Source organism: Sapajus apella, unplaced genomic scaffold (genome assembly GCF_009761245.1).
Source record: "Sapajus apella isolate SASKATOON/1434 unplaced genomic scaffold, GSC_monkey_1.0 scaffold13, whole genome shotgun sequence".
Lineage (NCBI taxonomy): Eukaryota > Metazoa > Chordata > Mammalia > Primates > Cebidae > Sapajus > Sapajus apella.
This window is the reverse complement of record NW_022436953.1, coordinates 30,414,753-30,435,712: the sequence shown is the minus strand read 5'-3', so window position 1 is coordinate 30,435,712 and position 20,960 is coordinate 30,414,753. Positions and strand designations below refer to the sequence as shown.

The following is a 20,960-nucleotide window of genomic DNA, read 5'->3' as shown; positions in this document are numbered from 1 at the left end:
GACCCCACGTCATACAGGAGTCACTGCCTGTGTCATACAGGAGCCGCGACCCCACATCATACAGGAGTCACCGCCTGTGTCATACAGGAGCCGCGACCCCACGTCATACAGGAGTCACCGCCTGTGTCATACAGGAGCCACAATCCCACGTCATATAGGAGTCACCGCCTGTGTCATACAGGAGCCGCGACCCCATGTCATACAGGAGTCACCGCCTGTGTCATACAGGAGCCGCGACCCCATGTCATACAGGAGTCACTGCCTGTGTCATACAGGAGCCGCGACCCCATGTCATACAGGAGTCACTGCCCCGGTCATACAGGAGACACTGCCCTGGTCATGCAGGATACTGCCTGCGTCATATAGGAGACACCCATATAGTGTCGAGGGCATACAGGAGTCCCTGCCCAGGTCATACAGGAGACACTGCCCAGGTCTTGCAGGAGCTACCACCCAAGAGTCACTGTCCAGATCACATATGAGCCACTGTCCAACTAACTTACGCTCTTCAACATGGCTTCTTTATTCCACAGTAATTCCTTATTAGTCAAAACAGAAAACTATTCACTCAGCATGTAATGCCCTGGATAAAAAATGAAGAAGGTTTTGTTTTGTTTTGTTTTTTTGTAACAGAGATGTGGCATTTTTTCTTTAGGCAAGGACATCTGCAGTTCTGCAAAGAAAGACCTTGAAAAGCCTACACCAGGCAGCAAGGCATCCGGCTGCTTCTTGCTCGGTGCTTTAACTGGAGGGAAAGGGATCCTGTGCTGCTCACTCCTGCCGTCCACAGGCAATTCCTGGCCACTGGTGAGGGCATGGGCTCCAGGGACAAGCAGAGGAGAGAAACAGCAAGTGCAGGCCACCCTTTATGAAGTGTTACAGAAAGAGGAGAAAAGAGCAGTGGCTGGACAGAGGAGGGGGAACAAGAAAGAATTCTTAAAGATGAGGACAATAATGGCATGGTTGCCAGTGGGAGAGGAAAGGCTGACGGAGAACAGCATGTGGGCGCTGCATGGGGAGAGTGCGGATGTGCTGCTGAGGTGTCCTGGGATGGGGGTGAGGCAGGGCACAGGCTGGGGAGCCGCCAAGCAGCACTGCAGCTGGGGCCTGGCCCAGGCTCCATGTACCAGCATCACTATCACTATAACCTAGCCCAGGGCTCTCTACACGCCAGCATCACTGCAGCTGTGACCTGGCCCAGGGCTCTCTACACACCCAGCATCACTGCAGCTGTGACCTGGCCCAGGGCTCTCTACATACCCAGCATCACTGCAGCTGTGACCTGGCCCAGGGCTCTCTACACACCCAGCATCACTGCAGCTGTGACCTGGCCCAGGGCTCTCTACACACCAGCATCACTGCAGCTGTGACCTGACCCAGAACTCTCTACACACCCAGCATAACTGCAGCTGTGGCCTGGCCCAGGGCTCTCTACACACCCAGCATCACTGCAGCTGTGACCTGGCCCAGGGTTCTCTACACACCAGCATCACTGCAGCTGTGACCTGGCCCAGGGCTCTCTACACAGCAGCATCACTGCTGCTGTGACCTGGCCCAGGGCTCTCTACACACCCAGCATCACTGCAGCTGTGACCTGGCCTAGGGCTCTCTACACACCAGCATCACTACCGCTGTGACCTGGCCCAGGGCTCTCTACATACCCAGCATCACTGCAGCTGAGACCTGCCCCAGGGCTCTCTACATACCCAGCATCACTGCAGCTGTGACCTGGCCCAGGGCTCTCTACACAGCAGCATCACTGCAGTTGTGACCTGGCCCAGGGCTCTCTAACAGCCAGCCTCAACGCAGCTGTGATCTTGCTCATTTCTCCCTTTCGTTGACACCTTCCTTTAAGTGCCCTGGCCAGGACCGCTCAGCGCGCACCCTTGCTGCCTTGCTCAGTGCTGAAAGAATGAAAGGACCCCTGTCTGCTCCCTGCATCAAGCGAGTCTTCCCTCCCTAGATCTTCCTGCCAGCAAGAACTCTTGGCGTCCAGGCCAGTGGGTGCCCCAGCCATTCCTGGCACTTGCTTTTCTGACTTTGACCCTGTTCAAGGGTCTTTGACAGTGTGGAATCAGCTAACTTGAAATCTCATGATGTCACTTTCATCTGCTACTGCTTTGTGGGGCTCAATCCTCGCCCACTTCCCTACCCCTCATCTGGTCTCTGGCCCCCACCCTCCCTCCCCTAAGTCTGCTGCCACCATGTTGCCAGAATTAATCCCTAAAAAGAGGAAAATGAAATCATTATTTTCTACTTTCATGAAATTGCCATTGGGTCGTTGTACGCCAGATCTTCAGGGGACAATACAGGGCCACTGACAAACCAGTTCCAACGTCCTTGGTATGCTCCAAATGTGTCTCCCCAAAATTCACAGGCTGAAGTCCTCACCTTCAAGGTGTTGGTATTAGGAGAGGAGGCCTTTGAGGGTGATTAGGTCATGACGGTGGAGTCCTCATGAATGGGATGAGTGGCCTCAAAAGCGGCCTGGAAGAGAGCCCTCACACCTGCCAGCACATGAGGACACAGAGAAGGCACCATCTATGTGCAGCAGGCACAGGGCCCTCTCCAGACACCAAATCTGCAGGTGCCTTGATCTAGGAACCCAGGTCCGGAACTGTGAGAAATGAACTTGTGGTTTATGAACTACCTCTTCTGTGGCATTTTGTTACAGGATAAAAAAGGGAAGAAGACAGTCCCCTCCATCGCTATCTGCCAGGATGGCTCCACTTCCCCAGAAAAGCGAGACGTTGTCTGGAGATCTTCCCCTTCCGGTGCTATTCTCACACTCTGGAATTCCCGTTCCTCCCAGCCCTCATCTGGCAAACATAATTTCCTTCTTCAAGAAGCATTAAATGTGACCACCTCTGTGACGTCTTCTCTAGCCCTCCAAAAGAAGGGTTCACTCCTGCACCTGTGAGGTAGGGAGACCCGTCTGTGTGACAGGCGGAAGGGGAGTTGTGTGATTTATGAAAGCCCTTTTGCTCATATGAGAGCCCTTTTGCTAGAATTGCATGCCTCGAGGTAGGCCTGGCTCCATCTTGGGATTTCATGGTACAGGACGGCACTGGGCACGCTGTGGGCTTTGAGTGAAAAAGCTTGTTAGTGATCCCACTTAAGGCAAGGGAGCAGTGCTGTTACTGACTCGAAAACGGACTTTCTCATGCTTGGATCATAAATTATAGGAGCAAATCATCATGAACATATGATCTCTTTGAATATTCAGGCCGAATTCTGGCTAAATCGGTTCTGGCTAATATCACATTTTCAAAAATCCTAGAAATGCCGACAAGAAACCCGTATGAGGGCTTCATTATGTCGACCTCCGATCGCTCTTAATAACAATTGTGTCTCCAAAGGGAAACTTACAGGACATGAAAATTTCACCCCAAATACTTGGAAAAGAAACGCAACCATTGGACCAAAAATGGAAGCTTGCTCCAAACTCCTATTTTTAGTTTACACAATGATGCAAGATGCATTTTTTTTTTTTTTACTTTGGTGCAAGGCAAAGTGTGAACTTTGTCAAGGGAAGGTTATTTTAAGGGAAAATAAAACAGAGCTCCAGCTGAAAATCGTCACAGGGCTTCACATATCACTTGGCCCATAAATTATATATTGCATTTGTCAACCTGCCAGGCTGTTTCTTGATTTCAGAGGTGGTTTGGTGTTGGCTAATACTGACTGCCTCACTCTGACTGCATTTTCTTTATAGGAGGACTTCTATTTTCGACTCTCATCCTGTACAGAGAAGCCTGGTAATTTTCAGTGAAGTGCTTGGATTAAGGGCTTTATTGAAAATTACTAGGCCTCAACCAAACACAATAAGGCAGACAATTCAGAGCATCTTCAGAAAAGAACACTGGTCTGCCATGATAAAAACGAACAGAAGCCTTTTGGGGGATGCTCAGGCAGGCGGTAAGAATGGAACGGAAAAGGAGCAAGGAGTCATTATTAGCCTGGGGAGGAAGAAACGTAAAAGAATGAAAATAGAAACGGATGGAAATGACATTTTGCAGAGAGAAAGAAAAAGATTAAGAAACCAAGAGCTAGGCTGAAAGACATTCGAAACTTTAAAAATGGTGGAAAAGCAAGAATAGAAGAATGATTCCGTGGGGAAGAAATACAGAAAGATAACAGAACATCATTCAAAAGCCAGAGTGTCCAATATAAAACGGCAGCAAATCCATTCTGCTTTGCTAGTTTCCAAGCACAAAGGCAGGGAAACTTTAGTGTCACCCAATTCCTGTCTCTCCTTGGCCCCTGGTGTGCATAGAGAGATGCCATCACAGGGGGCCTGGGATGGGACTGCTGCTCCTTTAACAGCCTGTTCAGCCTTGTCTGGAGACAAACTTGTCTTGGACTCTGTAAGCCCCTATTTCTCCTAGGATGCTGTGGACATTTAAAACAGTGAATTAGCTCCAGGATATCTATCCTTGCCACAGCATAAGTACGTAATGAAGATTTCCTTAATTGCATATGGAAACGGGTCATGGGGAGACAGGCTGGGTCAGTGGAGCTGTAGCTGAGTCATGGCTTTGCCAGACTGATGTCCCACTCGGCTTCCATCTTCAAATCTTGCGAGCTCCAGTAACCACTGGTCTCCAAGCTTAACTGAGGTCTTAAGTCTCTTTACCCCAATACATTCTTAAAATTGGAGTTGCATCTCTTTCCCTGAAGTGAAATAAATGTAAGATCAAACCAAGGAAGTTCTTGTGATGTAAACACTCCACAGGCTGCAGGCACACGCTCAGGACGTGAGCCTGATGGACAAGGCACCATCAGTCAGGTCGGTAAGTTCTGTGGATGCTGACGCCCCAGAATGCTTGTCTGTCTTTTTGCTCACTTAATAAACTGCTGTAATCATTCGGATGGAAGATTGTTATTTTTAACACACAGGATTCTAGACAGGAAAATTCAGCCCTACTCTTGCAACAATTTGTCTCTGTCTGATCCATAACCTTTAAAGTGGTGCTAAAGTCAAGTTAGTGTCAACCTTGGGAAAGGAGCAGGCTGATAAAACCCGACTGCCATGCGGTACGTGGCAGAGTGGGGTGGGATCTGCCTCAGGCCCGGCGCTGGGGGCGGGGGAGGAGGGAGGCATGTCCTTTCGCTCTCCCAGGGGCTCAGTCTGGGTCAGGAGGCAAGATCCGTAACAAACAAAATGTGCCCCAAACAAGGAACGTTGTGGAAAGTCTGGGTGATGGCCACCTTCTTGATTGCATGCTGCTTTCAAGCACTGGCCAGAATGTGCTTAGCTCACTAACAAACGACCACCTTGAACGCCCTGAGCCTGTGTAGGTTGTGGGCAGGGTGTGTATGGGAACTCACTGTACTCACTGTTCAATTTTGCTGTGTGCCTAAAACCACTCTTTAAAAAGCTATTTAAAATAATGGAGTGGAGCCCAGGCCATGGCACAGCTCTCAGAGGGAGAGCCAGAGGTGGCAGCCACAGACCCTGCCTGTGCTCTCAGGAGCTTTAGACAGCCCTGGGGGCTCAGGGATGATCCCTGGAGCAGCTGAGACATCACGTGGGAGCTTCTCAGAAATGCAGAGCCTCAGGCCCCACCCCAGACCAGCTGAATCAGAATCTGGATTTTAACAAGTTTCTCCAGTGAACGCTGAAAGCCAAGAAAGTTTGAGAGCGGCGAAATATTTGCAGAAGGCGAGAAGGCAGCCGCCACACAAGCAGCAGCAAGAAGTAGCCAGTCCATGCTGGGCGGGCCATGGGAAGCTGCAAGGGCTTGGGGATCACAGGGCATGTTCAGAAGAAGGCCACATGCTGTGGGTGATGAGTGGGTACATATGGAGGTTCGATCCCTAATCTAAGGGGCCTCATGCCAGGTGAGGGGTCGGGATTGCCTGCAGAGGAGATGGGGGAATCCCTGAGCTTCGGGCATCTTTGAAGCAATTCACGCTGTGATCCAGAGGCCACTTTATTAGAAACCAGACCAGTCTCTACCTGCAGGAGCAGAAGGGTGGGGACAGGCATGGGGCCTTGGGGAGGAGAGGGGGTAGGCATCTCAGACAGACCCAGGTGAGAATGACTGAGGGCTTACAAGGAGACACAAAGTGAACTGGTCTTAGCAGGACGGCTTCTTCCCAGAGGCCCAAATTATTTAGCAGTGCTCCAGGTAGAACCCGGCCAAGAAGGTGGAGATCTTACAGCCAGTCTGTCAGCAAGGAAGGCTTGCATTCCCTAAGGCACGTGGATAGACAGATCCCAAGGAGCAAACGTGACTTATCCTTGCTAAGCCCAGGAAATGAAAAGTGAGATTATAATGGGATCTATCCAAAGCACAAATGAAAACAATATCACCGAGGGGCATAATTCTAAATTTTAAATAATAAAATCGGTGTTGGAAAACCCTGGCTGGCTCCAGTAGAGGATGCTGCTTCTTGTTGATTTCTTACACTGTATCTTCCCAGCTGCCTCTTTCTACCTCTCCTATTTGCCTCATCTGTATTTCCTTCAGGGCCATGTGAGTGCTCCCAAGTCACCCTTCCCTCCAGGTTCCCACCGGTAACTGCCATACTCCTGACCACTACAGAAATGACATTGAGTCACAGGAAAAAAAAACAGTGTATCTTGGTGCTTGTGATCATGCTTGATCATGCTTTTTTCCTTGCCATTTTGACATGGATTTTATTCTTTCTAGACTGGGTCCCCATCTTCTAACTCTTAGAAATAGTTTAGTTTTTCAAATATTCATGTAGTAAAAGGAGAAGATACCAATAGGCACGCAGGCCATTCTGGCTGCCTGTGAGGCCCCACAGAACGGTAGGCAGCTTCGGCTTCCAAGACGCACGTGGGCGGCAGTGCTGGTAGATGAGGTTCTTGGCACTGGACAAGGGCAAAGTCTGACTCTGAGCAGCACTGTCCAATAGGAACCCAATAGAAGCCACATCTGTGAATGCTGCCATTTCCTAGCTGCTACCTTCTAAGGAGTCAAATTAATTTTAGTAATAATGAATATATCGAAACGATTACCATTTCAACGCCAAGTCTACACAAACAAATGAATGAGACTCCTGGTATTGGTATTCGTTTGCCAGCGCTGCCATAACGAAGCACCGACTGGGTGCTGGGGGCCTCAAGCCACATTCATTCACTTCCTCACTCTTCTGGAGGCCAGAGGTCTGCGGTCAAGGTGTCTGCAGGGCTGGTTTCGGCTGAGTCCTCTCTCCTGGGCTTGTAGACGGCCACCATCCTGTTGCATCCTCAACATGGTCTTCCCTCTGTGTGTCTGTGTCCTAATCTCCCTTCTCATGGGGACACTGGTCGGATTGGATTAGGGCTGACCCTAATGACCTCATTTTACCTTAATTTTCTCTTTAGAGACTCTAGCCCCAAATACAGTCACATTTTGAAATACTGAGGGTTAGGACTTCAACACAGGAATTCTGGGAGGTTGCAACTTAGCCCATAAGAACATTTTTTTTGGTACTTCGTCTTAGAAACATGGTTCACACCGGCCACACTGCAAATGCCCAATGGCCGTGTGTAGCTCCAGACTCAGTACTAGGCAGCAAGGGTTAGAGCTCTGCCCATTGATTGAGAGCTGGTTTCTCTGGTGCCCAACTGCTCAGAGGGCTCAAAGAAATATCTGAGATTGAGTAACCTTTATAAAGAAAAGACCTCAGGGAGCTTATACTCGTGGCAGAAGGCAAAGCTGGGGCAGGCATCTCACATGCAGCAGCAGGATTGAGAGTAGATGCTAGGGAGGCCCCACACAATTCTCTGTTTTTTAGTTTTTGAGATGGATTCTCAACTCTGTCACCAGGCGGGAGTGCAATGGCTTGATCCCTGCTCACTGCGACCTCCGCCTCCTGGGTTCAAGCTATTCTCCTGCCTCAGTCTCCCAAGTAGCTGGGATTACAGGTGCACTCCACCACACCTGGCTTATTTTTGTATTTTTAGTAGAAGTGGGGTTTTGCCATATTGGCCAGGCTGGTCTCGAACTCCTGACCTCAGGTGATCTGCCCACCTCAGCCTCCCAAAGTGCTGGGATTATAGCATGAGCTGCCAGGCCCAGCTGGTCCCACATACTTTTGAACAACAAGAACTCACTTAAACTCACTCACTCCCACAACACAGCACCAAGGAGAAAATCCACCCTTATGACCCAATCCTGGTCTCCCCACCTCCCTCCTCACCAGGCCCCACCTCCAACACTGGAGATGACAACTTGACATGAGATTTGGGCAGGGACCCAGATCCAAACCACATCAGTGCCCCACACCGATCAAGGTCCTCCTTCAAGTTTCCATGGGCTGTGCCACCTGCTTACTACGGCCTGTGATGACCTGTGCAGCATTTACAAAATATTTTTCCCCTGAGAGAATTGCGATCTGGGAATGGAGTGTGGAACACTGTGCCCTGGGCCCTCACCACTTCAAGCTTCTCAATCTTCAGCCGTGGCCTTTGTCTAATTCCACTGAGTTTAGGAAAGGTGGGAGGATGTTATTTCTCAAATGGTGGCACATCCCCAAACCAGGCAGGGATACTCATGCCTCGGCCTTATTTCTTAAACAAAAGCGACTCTAAGTCTGGTGCAAAATGTCACACTTTGAGCTTCTTCTGTGACCCCCTCCCTAATGCACTGCCCACCTGGTAGGATTTTCCACATTGTAGTCACGGGGGTCAGGAACCCATTCCCTCAGGCTGCTTCTCCTGCAGGGTCCAGCCTATCTAAGCCCCCTCTCTAATGGAAGAAAGAAACTCCACGATGGAGAAACCAGCATTGAGGCCTAACAAGTTTTTCAGGCTGTTCTCACATCTCTAGTTGTGGGAAAGCCCGGTTGTTTGGGAGACCAGTGTGGATGTTGTCTTTCTCAGAATACATACATACTTTAGGGATTTCTATGTTAGTTTTTGTTAATCCAGACTGGATCGAGCTCTTGATTGGAACGCAACTCACCTGTCTAATGAGCTGCGTGGTGCAGGTGGGTGCCACTTACACTCACCTGCCCCGAAGGGCACTGCTCTACCCCTTGGGATCTGCCTCAGCCAACGACAGGAACACTGTCATTTTGGGTCAGAAGCCTGAAGGGCGGGGGACTCCTTGCTGTCCTCTCCAACTGTGTTCCTCTGTGGTGGAACCTTTGCTCACCCGGGTTCTGAGCGAGGAGGAGGACGGGGAGCATGCGTGACGAACACACCTATGCTGTTTGGAGCCATGGAGATTTGGAGAGGTTCAAACTCTAGCGTATTCCCGCCCATCAGGACTGTTACGGAAGATGACTTACTTCCTACTGCGCTTTTTTCCCAGTAAACTTAAGGCTTGTTGATGTTAAAATGAATTTCTTGCCTTGCAGCTAATCACTCAGATACTTCAAATTTCATTTTATCAACTCTTTTCCAGCACCCGTTCTTCCTCTCACTTCAGTTTTAGAAGGATAAGGAGGCTTTGTTCCTTTTTAACATTCTCATGGAAATGCCACGTATATTCAGGAGCGGCTGTTCCATCGGTTTTATTGATACAGCTACTATGAAGAAAATCCTCCTAAAACTCATTCTGATTCAAGGCCAGCCAATGATCACTTTGCCATAGCCCTTGTTCTGTCTCCATCAAAACACAGGGACATCGGAGGACATTCGTTGAGTCAGTTTTCCTTTAGCTGCGCATACCGTTTTGTCACTTGAATTCATTTTTTCTAAGCCAGGCTTTCTCAACCTGGACATGATGGGCATTCTGGGCTGTATATTTCCCTCTGGTGTGGGGGCGTGCGTGCACTGTTGGAGGTTTGGCAGCACCTTCCCTCCATCACCACCCACCCCGCCCCGGCCCCCAGGAAAACCTACAATGCCTCCTACAGATCTCAGTTGGGAGCCGCTGTTCTGAACTGAACACATTCTCTCTGCCCTTCCATGTGATTTTTGGATGAACTTCACAACATAGAAAAAGATATTTGGCTACCATTGCAAAAAAAAAAAAAAAAAAAAGACTTCGTTTTTTGATTTATCACTTATTGAAGGTCACCTGTCCTGCCACACACGAGCATTTCTCATCTGTCAGGAAGCACCGTTAAATGCTCAGTTTTCATTCATCTGTTGGTTCTTTCCACACATGTCCAGTGAGCACGTGCTGTGTGCCAGACACTGTTCCAGGCATTAGATGCGTGGCGGGGAATGGACACGTGAGGCTCTATCTTCACAGAGCTCAGAGCCTACTGGGGAACTCATTAAAAAAACACACAAGCAAATCTATCATTGCAAATGATCATAGGTGCTGTAAAGGAGAAAAGAGGATGTTTCCGTGGTTGGAGAAGAGGTGACATTTAAGCTGAGATGGGAAGGAGTGAGCCTGGGGCACAGCAGGAGGAGATTCCTTGAGTGCACCATGAATGCACAGGCCCCTACCAGACAGAAAGTAGCCCAGAGTGCCAATCGTGTTCATCTTGAGAAAGTCTAGCTTAGAAAAAGCTAATTCAAGTGACAAAATGGTATCGGCAGCAAAAGGAAAACTGACCCAAGGAATGTCCACAGGGCAGAGCAGCAGAAACCCGCTGGGCAGTGGCAGGGAGGTCTGCTGCATTTCAGGATGCAGAAGGGCCAGTGTGGCTGGAATGCAGAGGGCAAGGGAGGGCATGAGGGTGGAGAGGTCGCGGGAGTCAACGCTGGTCAGAAGATGTGCTGCCACAGACAGCTGGCAACAGCCATCAACAAAGGCATATGTTCCTTCAGGCCCGTGACCTCTGACCCTCGGGCCTCCTGGCCACCCTGGGGTCCCTGCCTCCTGCCTGCCCACTCTGCAGCACAACTCACCCTTCTCTAGAATGCCATGGAGCCACGAAGCCACTGTGGGGAAGGGATGGCTGCTTTCGCTCCATTTCTTTACCAGTTTGCTGAGAAATAGGATTCTCCTGGCTAAGCTAATACAATCTCAGTAATTGGCCCTAAGCCTCAAAGCTTCTCATTCTGGAGAAAAAAATTTATGCTGTTCCACTACAGCAGCGGTCTCGCATCAGGGACTGGCTTCATGGAGGAAAATTTTTCCAGGGACTGGGGTAGGGGATGGTTTCAGGATGATCCAAGGGCATTACATTTATTGTGCAGTTCATTTCCATCATTATTACATTATAATACATAACAAAATAATTCTACAACTCACTATCATGTGGAATCAGTGGAAGCCCTCAGCTTGTTTTCCTGCAACTAGATGATCCCATCAGGGGAAAATGGGAGGCAGTGACAGGTCATCAGGCATTAGATTCTCTCTCATAAGGAGCATGCCGCCTAGACCCCTGGCATGCACAGTTCACAATAAGGATCAGGCTCCTGTGGGAATCTAATGCTGCTGCTGATGTGGCAGGAGGCGGAGCTCCGGCAGGAGCGTGAGCCATGGGGAGCAGCTGTGAACACAGATGAAACTCTGCTTGCTCACGCAACGCTCACCTGCCGCTGTGCCACCCATTTCCTAACAGGCCACAAACTGGTACCAGGGGCTGAGGACCTGGGGTAGGGACCGCTGAACTGCAGGACTGGGTGTAATTCACAGGACATTTCTGATCCTTATTTCTGAGTGGCCTTTGGGAGCTCATACACCTTTGTGAAAAGTTCAGACTTTCTCCCTGTGTCAAGAATGGTAGGGACAAATGAAAGAGGCAGCAACACTCACTCCAAATGTGAGCAGAGTCCCAAGCTTGTGACCACGGGCACTCTGTTAAGTCATTGTATTCAATGGGGTTTGGCTTAGGTCAACAGCCACAAAAAGGGGCAGCCATCATCCCTTCTGGGCATCGGTGCAATTGTGGGTAGAACTGTGCTCCCCAGAAGTATCTGAAGTCCTAACCGCTGGTATTTCTGAATCTGACCTGGAAACAGGGTATCTGGATGTAACCAAGGGCAGATAAGGTCCTGTTGCAGGAGAGTGGGCCTCATCTAACTGCTGGTGCCTCCTAAGGAGAGAGAGATTGAGACAGAGACTCGCATGGGGAGAAGGCCTGTATGACAGAGGCAGAGCTTAGAGCCATGTAGTTACAGCTGACCAGTGCCAGGGACCGCCAGCAACACACGCAAAGGAAAAGGCACGGGGCAGATTCTTCCCTGCAGCTTCAGGGGGCAGCCACACCAACACCGTGACTTCAGGTTTGCAGCTCCCAGTACTAAGTACTAATACATTCCCGTTGTTGAAAGCCACCCAATTTGTGCTACTTCTTTTTTTTTTAAGTAAAAAAAAAAAGGTTCTGAAATAAGTTAGGAAGCTTGAGGAAGCCAAAGAAAGAGTTCCGATGTCACATCAGTGGCAGGTTTTAAAAACTTCTGAAACTGAAGCAGATTTTTTAAAAATAGTTACTATATATCTGAATCACAAGAACTCCAGTGATCGCATATAATACTGGCTGATTAAAATGACAGCAGGTTTCCTTTTAGTGGAAGTCAAGTGGAATGTATAATTTTGTTTAAGCCAATTAAACTAGAAGCCACCAAGATGGAGCAACATCCATCCTACCATGGGATTAATTTTTCCGTGACAACAGAAAAATGCAAGATGTCAAAGGAATACATTAGCTCTGTGGGCACAGAAACACCTCCAAATCAGTGTTCCAGACTTAGTTCTCTCAGGTAAGGGTTATAAAAATACCTGGTGTTTTTTTAGAGCATCTATAAAAGGACTATTGATTTTTTTTTTTTAAGATTTCTACTTTTAAGTGCAAGCTGAAGGAACATGCATAAAACATTTCAATATACAGCTTGTAACAAATTTCTGGTTCTGCAAACATCACGTTAAAAAAACGTGTTTACAATGCTGCAGGTAGGTGCACGGAAAGAGGAAAACAAGGAAAGCTGCTTTTCCAGTTTTACCTTGCCTTTGTCGAAGAAGTGGATGATTTCTTGGTAGAGCTGCTCCTTCAGCTGCCCCTGCGTGGTGGCCTGGTACCCGTCCCGCTGGGTGAGGTGGGCCGCACACACATCCTCTGACCACTAAGGGAGAAACAGAGCATGAGCAGAGCCGAGGCGGACACACTCAGGGACGTCAGAATGGTGTGAGCTCCGCATGGGACACACGTGCGGGCCGTGGTTCTGGAGACAAGTGTGACTGCTGTCATCAGGCTGAGGACTGCCAGGGCAGAGCCTCTGGACATCCCGACAGGCATAAAAGATATGGGGGAGGCAGAGCTGTGGTGGGGTTCAGACAAAAGAAAAACCCAGCAGGTTCTGGAAATGACAGAACCGGCAGCATGCTAATGATGCTTCATAACATCCCGGGACAAATCAGGAGCCAGGTGATCCAGGTCATCCCGACGGCGGCTCCCCAGGGCTCTGGTCTCAGTGCTGCGTGGGTTGGCATTTTAATCAACAGCAAAGATGGTATACAGAATACCTGAGTCACCCAGAAAAGGACTAGAAAGGCTGTCAAGCTCATTAAAGATGGGGAGATGTCTTTGTACCATCAGCCCTAGGCATGGTTCTGGGCACAGAGTCGGGGCTTGGCCAATATTCCTGGAAGCATTGGCGCAGTAGGTGTGTGAGCTGAAGACACAAGAGGAGATATGCCAGAGGGAAGGCAAGGCCACTTGTCACCTCCTGAACTTGGGCTTAACACATCACTTAATGCCACATCAGTGGTATTAAGTATAGCGTTCAATAAAATTCAGCAGATATTTGGTGAGGACCTGCTGTGTGCCACGAACTAGGTCAAAGAGGAGGTGGAAGATGCCTGATCCCTAGGATGGTGCGATTCTATATCACAGAACAACACTGTGTGAGCTAGGCCTGGGCCACTGCACTCCAGCCTGGACAAGAGCAAGACCCTTCTTCAAGAAGAAAGACGAAGAAGAAGGAGCAGAAGGAGGAGAAGAAAGAAGAAGGAGAAGGAGGAGGAGGAGAAAAAGAGGAGGAGGGGGAGGAGGGGGGGGGGGGGGGGGGGGGGGGGGGGGAGGGGGGGGGGGAGGAGGAGGAGGACGACGACGACCTAAACACAGGAGGCATGCGCTCCCACTGGGCAGCCTGGAGGCTCACGGGAGGACACGATGAGCATGGCCTTGCTTATTTCATTTGCAAAAGTGATTTAAAAATGCAAGGAAGTCATTTGGATTCTGAACTTGCTTATTCTTAATTTATTTGATTGTAGTTACATTTCAGAATCATCTAGTTTACTTTTTATTCTCCATCCTCCCGTAAAAGTAGACCAGAGAGTGAGCTTGACCCTGTTTTCAGCCAGGCCCGGGAGGATGCTACAAAGAAAGCAGAAAGTGGGAAGCCGGGGTCCGGGGTCCAGGGTCTGGGGTCCGGGGTCCGGGGTCTGGGGTCCGGGGTCCGGGGTCCGGGGTCCGGGGTCTGGGGTCCGGGGCAACAGGGCAAGGCTCCGTCAGCTGCTTACTGTCTTATCACACGCCCCTCCCTGCTTTCCTGAAATCACAGGTCTGGGAGCACCTCCTGCTGGACATCAGGGCTCCCAGGCACAGGACACTGGGCATGGGCCGGAATGGCTCCCCCTTTCCAGGAAGGTCAGGCAGGAGTGAGAAGCTTTTAAGTGGTCTGCAAGATTTTCCACCTTGAAATTATACTTGCATAACCCCATCACAATTGGAAATGACAAATTCTTTACCTTTGAAGTTTGTACAACATAATTGGTCTACTTTTATTGGAGGGTGGAAAATAAAACTAGATGATTCTAAGATGTAACTACAATCAAATAAATTAAGAACAAGCAAGTTGAGAATCCAAATGACTTCCTTGCATTTGTAAATCACTTTTGCAAATGAAAACATTGACTAGGGAAGCAAAAATCTTCTCTACCTTCCAATTCAACATGGAGATATAATAATTTGATGGCTAGGCAAAATCTAAAGGTTTTTTTGTTTGTTTATTTTTGTTTTTTATATGCAGTTTTGCTCTTGTTGCCCAAGCTAGAATGCAAGGGCGCGTTTTTGGCTGACTGCAACCTCTAACTCCTGGGTTCAAGCAATTCTCCTGTCTTAGCCTCCCGAGTAGCTGGGATTACAGGTGTGCACCACCATGCCTGCTAAGTTTTTTGTACTTTTAGTAGAAACGAGGTTTCACTGTGTTAGTCAGGCTGGTCTCAAACTCCTGACTCCAGGTGATCCACCCGCCTCGGCCTCCCAAAGTGCTGGGATTACAGGCATGAGTCGCCGAGCTTCGCCAAAACTAAAGTTTTTATTGCTCTTGGTTTTGATGAAAGATATACCTAACCAAAAAAGAAGGTTCTATTTGAGGATTTTCAGTTAGCAAACAATAATATATCTGTCAGACTGAAGAATTTTTATAACAATACAAATCATGTCCTTTGGTGAGTTGATTAGTATGAATTCACATTTATAGTAATATCAAAACATATTTAGAAAAAATTGCAAAATGTAATGAGGCAAAAGATATGGAGAGAGATTATGTAGCATTCATCATTAAACTGGAAAATTCAGAAGCCCAGGGGAAACGATAATGCAATTGGGCCTATTGATTTGAGTTGTGAAACAAACCATCACGCAGTTTGTGACAAGCCCATCTGTCCTCAGTAAACCCAATGATTAAACAAATTATGCTTTTATGCACATATATATGTTTTACATTCACATATGCCTATAAAAGTTTACATTCTGTGAGAGACAGAGTAAGGGTTAAGTGAGCAGTTTGTCAACCCCATTCTAATTTCCCTGGGGCAAAAGAAGTATCTTCACATTTGCAAAACCACGTTGTTACTGAAATTTGAGTTTCTAATAAATGAAGGACATCAGAATTCATAGTGTGATGGCTGGTGTCAGATGTACCAACTGAAATCTCCATCTTCATAAATTATGCTCCCTGGGAGAGCCTTACGTGGCATGAGGCCAAATGGGTCCTCAGGCAGCCAGCCTCGGGAGGACCACTGATGAGGCCTCCAGACTGAGCTGAGTTCTGTATGTTTTATTTGTGACAGACACTGCTGTTTCCAGGCAGAGGCAAATTTCCATGTCCAAATGCCTCTAGAGCAGCCTGTGTATATTTGTGTCACAGAAGCTATCAGAAGTTTCAGGATTGGGCCTAAGGTAGAAACAGTCTTACCAGAGTTTAACTCCAAAACACAGTGTTTTCCTTAACTCCTATTACCCAACTGACACTGCTTATCGCCGGTTTAATGTAATTTTCTGGTTTTTTTTTTTTTTTCTTTCCATTTTTGGTTTTTTGGGAGGCTTGCCTAGATTTGGGAACATGACTCCTTGAATGAGCAGTCTTTGTGGAATGCTACCAAACTAAATTCTAATTCTTGTAACTGTTTTTATTTATCCAGTCCATAATTTCTCAAATGTTTATAAGGATACCATGAGAAAAATAATCTAATAACTTGCTGAAGTTGTCAAATATAAAACTATAGAGGCTGTATAGCAGTTTACCCATCCATCCATCCATCCATCCATCCTGTAAACAAAGAAAGTCAACTAGATGCTGACTATCTGAGTAATAAAAGAACCGCTAAGAGTTGACAGTTGTCATGCCAGACCTGTGCTAGGAGCAACACTCTTTAGAAGAATCAGGCAGAGAGTATGAACGCAAGGTCTCAATGTGAGCTAATAAAATGAAAAGTCATGACCTGGTCCCTAACTCTTTACTAAGACAACTAGGGGTATGTCTCGTCCTATCTCTTAGTTGTTCTACCAGGAAAATTCCCTCCTGATACTGTTCTCCACCATCCCGAAGTCCTGTTGTCCTGAATAAGGAACTGTAGAACCTCTAACTTGCTGTTAGCTCATGGCCAAGTGATGGGAGTTTACAATGCTTAGTGATCACCTGCTGACATCTTACTAAATCTGCATTCGGTAGGGACAAATCTGTAATCAAAGTACTTCCTAAATATTTCTGTTCATGTCCTTGCATTTGTTTAGTCAATTTCATAAAAGCTTAAGTTATAGGTTCACTAAAATTTGCCATTGAAAAATACAATTCTGAATACTCTTAGAATTTATAACAACAGAACGATCGCAGCGATCAGTAACTGACACTACCTTCAGGAGCTTTGCATGGAGAAGCAAGGTGTAAGCCGCTTCAGTGTAATTATCACACTCCTTGTGCAGGTCGCAGAGCTTGTACAAATACCTGAGACGATCAAACAGAGGCATGTCCTTAAAATGTCACGAAATAATTTGTGTTGAGGATTGCAAGAGCTAATTCTATGTTCAACAGTAGATCATGGCTATACTTTCTTTTTACAATGTTCATAATTCCTAATGCCTTAAAAACTTTTGGTACAGAAAGCACTAAGAAAAACCCAGGAAAAAAATAAAGATGATACGCAAAATTAGAATTTTCCTTCAAATTTCTCTTTCCTTTTTATTTTCCCTTAAACATTTTTAATGAGATACACTGCTTGATTGTGATTTCCTATATTTCAACTGAATCCAAATGCACAAAAAAACTACAAAAATACAAATCCATGAAAATACAGAGCTCCGATGATCACAGTCAATGTGATCCAAAGAATTTCTTTGCCATTAAGAAGTAGAGGTAACTGATTTATTAAATTCATATAGCCTGTTTTTAAAAGTGAGAAGTAAAAAAAAATCTTAGAAATAGAAAATGAGACAATCACACTCAATGTAATGAACACATCACTAAACACTCATGCTGTGTAGGTTACATCCTTCTCCTGCTCTCCAGAGTGGTAATCTTGCTAATTATTTGACACTAGACTTTAGAAGTAAGCAAGAGAGAGGGGCTCAATCACAGTCCGCCACTCTAGGGAGTCAGGCAAGTAGGGGAGCAAAATCCAGCAGGCAATGTAAAACATTTCTGTTCTTCATGGAAGAAAGACATAAAAAAACTGGGACTGTGGCATTAGTTAACTAAGAACAGTCTGAAAAATTATAACTCACCTATGTATGGTAAAGTTAAAAATGGATTTCTCACTGGATGATACGACTTACTGTGAAACATTAAAATTCACATGCTTATCTTTTTGCAGAAGGGCCACATGAGTTGTGAAATCATCATTTGCAGTTCTGCCTCTGAGTTGGCTAAATGTGATCACCAAGTGCTTTGCACCGGTCTGGACAAACTACACAAGGGCTGAGAATGTATCTGGGAGCTCCATCAAACTCCACCTTATACCATTCACAATTTTCTACAAAATAAACCTTTGTGGCTATAACATTTCTTAGTACAGGTAAACATAAGATACATATTATTATTTATAATAAACGTAGTGCAGACAGGCGTGATGCATACATACCTTATATACATTTCTTCTCTTTCAATTTCTTTGTAGAAATTCTGAAAAGTGAGACCATAATACTGTTTTAAGAAATCTGTTCCACAAAAGGTGTCACATGCACATTCAAGATTCAACTTCACCTTGTGTCAGACACAGCCAAACGGATCCAGTTCTTTGGATCAGAACCATGTTCACATAAATTACAAAACCATCTTACACTGTTCTTCACATTTTTTTGCTAGCCAAACACAAGTACATTTCCTACACTGACTACTGTGAAGACTAAAGTCAACTTCTGTCATTTGAAAGTCACTTATCTTTAGTTAAAACAAGGTATTGCCTCAAAAGGCATGAAGACATGAAGTCTTAGCCACGGTAATCTCATTAGAATAAATGAATACATAGATGAATGTCCCAAATTTGGGAATAAGCAAATAAGCATCATCAACATGATTTAAAGCTTTCTGGGCCCAGCGTCAGCAAGAGCCGCAAAAAGATAATATAATAATATAGACCTGAGGTATCCAATACACTAGCCGCTAGTCACACATATTAAAAGGTAAAGTAAATTTAATTAACATTGAATAAATAATTCACTTCCCCAGCTGCAACTGCCACGCTTGGAGTGCTTAACAGCCACATGGGGTAATGTGACTCTATCAAACAGTGTAGACACAAGACATTTCCATTATCCCAGAACTTTCTGGTAGATAGCACTGTTTCAGGCAGAGAAACCTTCCAAACCATGGTACAAAAATGGGCTGCCTCTGAAAACGCCCCCTGTGTATAAACACTGATGGAGAAAGGTTAGTCAGTAGCTTAAAACCAATGGATTATTTCTACAAATTTACTGGAAAATCTCATCTGGTGGAGCATTAACATTTCTATCAAAATTATATTTTTTAATGTGAACATCTCCATAAACACTCTAAAATCTTTATCACACAGGAGGCACCAGAAAGGCACAGAAGTCACCTACCAAGGCCTAAGGTAAGGAAACATCATGGTCACGTTCAAGGTGAAATTTAGCACCTAAAAATGCTGTTAGTCCTCTAGAATCAGAGCCAGAAGTAACTAGGGAATATCACCATTATAGACACATACAATTATCCAAGGAAATGGCACAGGCTTTTTAATTTCATGAGCAAAACCCAGCATTGCTTCTACAATTGATGTATCTGAAAAGAAATGATAACTAAGCCTGGAAAATAAGCAGGGGCACATTTAGAAAAATGCACCAAGATTTTCCAGTTTTGTTGCCTCTGACATTTTAATGTCCTCCAGTTCATACGACACAGCTCAGTAATGAGGATATTTTCAGCTGACAACTCAGCGTCGCAACAAAGAAAATCTGCATCAAAGGCAGAGGATAAGCCCTTCATTTCCAACTCAATCTAGCCAGTATTTACAAGCTATGGTTTCACACCATCCCCTTTTGTACTCGTATTTTTAATCCTTTCTAAGGTTTTGATCATTTTTCTTTGCAATTTCACAACGGGAATATCATACGACCTTCGTTCCTCTCTTGGAGATATGAAAATGTCTTCTCTTTTCTGCCTGTGCTGAGTCCCGTTCCCTTCCTAGGACTTCAAAACCTCTCCACAACCAAAGTACACTCATCTCCAATCCCAATTTCTATATAAAACCTTTGTGTTTCTTATGTAAAGGTTCACGCAGTGCCCCCACTCCTCCTGGGCTCCGCGGGCAGCCTGGCCTCTCAAGTCCCCCCACACCGGCACTGACTGACATCTGTACCAAGCTCACAGCTCAGCTCCCAGAGGAACCCCATTGGGACCGGCCCCCCGACTCCCATCCACCGCTAGCCATTGATCTTTCAGAGTTCAGGCATCTGCATTATATTTCAATTTGGGGCTAAAACAGATACCAAGATTTAAAAAATACTGCACCCTACTCTGCATTTAATTAGCCTCGTAAAGGGGCCATGGCAAGAGCAACTGGCATCTTCAAAGTCCTGACGAGTCTACCAGTTTCAGAGATGGGATGCGTGGATGACTGCACAGAAGACTGAGTGACACTCAGCAAAATTAGCGAACAATAATTAAGGGCTGCTCGATTATGAGGTGTCAGTGAAATTCTAGTTAAAGAATCAAAAATGTACAGCCAAGATCCAATAGACATGCAGACATCCTTGCAGGAGACGTCCTGGGGACTTATGGACTTATGTGGCCGAGCAGAGTGACTGTTCATGTCTCTAGTTTTTTCATTTTCATTATTATTATTATTTTTTGGAAACAGAGTCTCACTCTGTCACCCAGGCTGGAGTGCAGTGGCCTGATCCAGGCTCACTGCAACCTCTGCCTCCTGGGTTCAAGTGATTCTCTTGCCTCAGCCCCCTGAGTAGCTAGGATTACAGGCACCCACCACCACACCCAGCGAATTTTTGTATTTTTAATAAAGACGAGGTTTTACCATGTTGACCAGGCTGGTCTCAAACTCCTGACCTCAAGTGATCCTCCCAAAGTACTGGGATTATAGGTGTGAGCCACCATGCCCGGTCCCATTTTTGTTTCTTTAAGGGCAAGAAAGTAGGACATGAAGGAGCCCACACAAGTTAGAATGTTCCACTAACTGTGTTTTGTAAGAAACCATGAGGCTGGTTCGAAAGGAAACTTGGCAACAGACTTAATTGGTAAATTCTATGTTCTTTATTTTACTTATTTAACTGTAGGCTTCATTTCTGCTTAGTGACTGATTATATTTTGTACATCTCTAATATCTATACATCAATATTCATTTAGAGATTGTTATCCATCTCTATGAAACTCTGTTTTTGTAGGAGAAAAGGTAAAA

The 20,960-nt window shown here is 46.3% G+C and overlaps 1 protein-coding gene and 2 long non-coding RNA genes across 4 annotated transcripts in view; 1 reads left to right on the top strand and 2 right to left on the bottom strand.

The window, feature by feature from the left end:
• The window catches only part of LOC116554131, a 2,406-nt gene extending 2,034 nt beyond the window's left edge, over nucleotides 1–372 (bottom strand). Inside the window, exon 1 of the long non-coding RNA XR_004270066.1 lies at nucleotides 286–372. This is a non-coding gene — a long non-coding RNA (uncharacterized LOC116554131). The remainder of the gene's footprint in view (nucleotides 1–285) is intronic.
• DOCK1 (dedicator of cytokinesis 1) overlaps nucleotides 1–20,960 on the bottom strand; it is a 528,332-nt gene that overhangs the window by 55,361 nt on the left and 452,011 nt on the right. For both annotated transcript variants that reach the window (XM_032281990.1, XM_032281991.1), the window contains exons 36-38: nucleotides 18,168–18,208; nucleotides 16,945–17,035; nucleotides 12,809–12,928 (exon numbers count right to left, since the gene is read on the bottom strand). In XM_032281990.1, the coding sequence (XP_032137881.1) occupies nucleotides 12,809–12,928; nucleotides 16,945–17,035; nucleotides 18,168–18,208 (252 nt within the window). The remainder of the gene's footprint in view (nucleotides 1–12,808; nucleotides 12,929–16,944; nucleotides 17,036–18,167; nucleotides 18,209–20,960) is intronic.
• Nucleotides 12,027–15,281, top strand: LOC116554130. The gene is made up of 3 exons (XR_004270065.1): nucleotides 12,027–12,112; nucleotides 15,023–15,026; nucleotides 15,271–15,281. It is a non-coding gene; the product is annotated as an uncharacterized LOC116554130 (long non-coding RNA).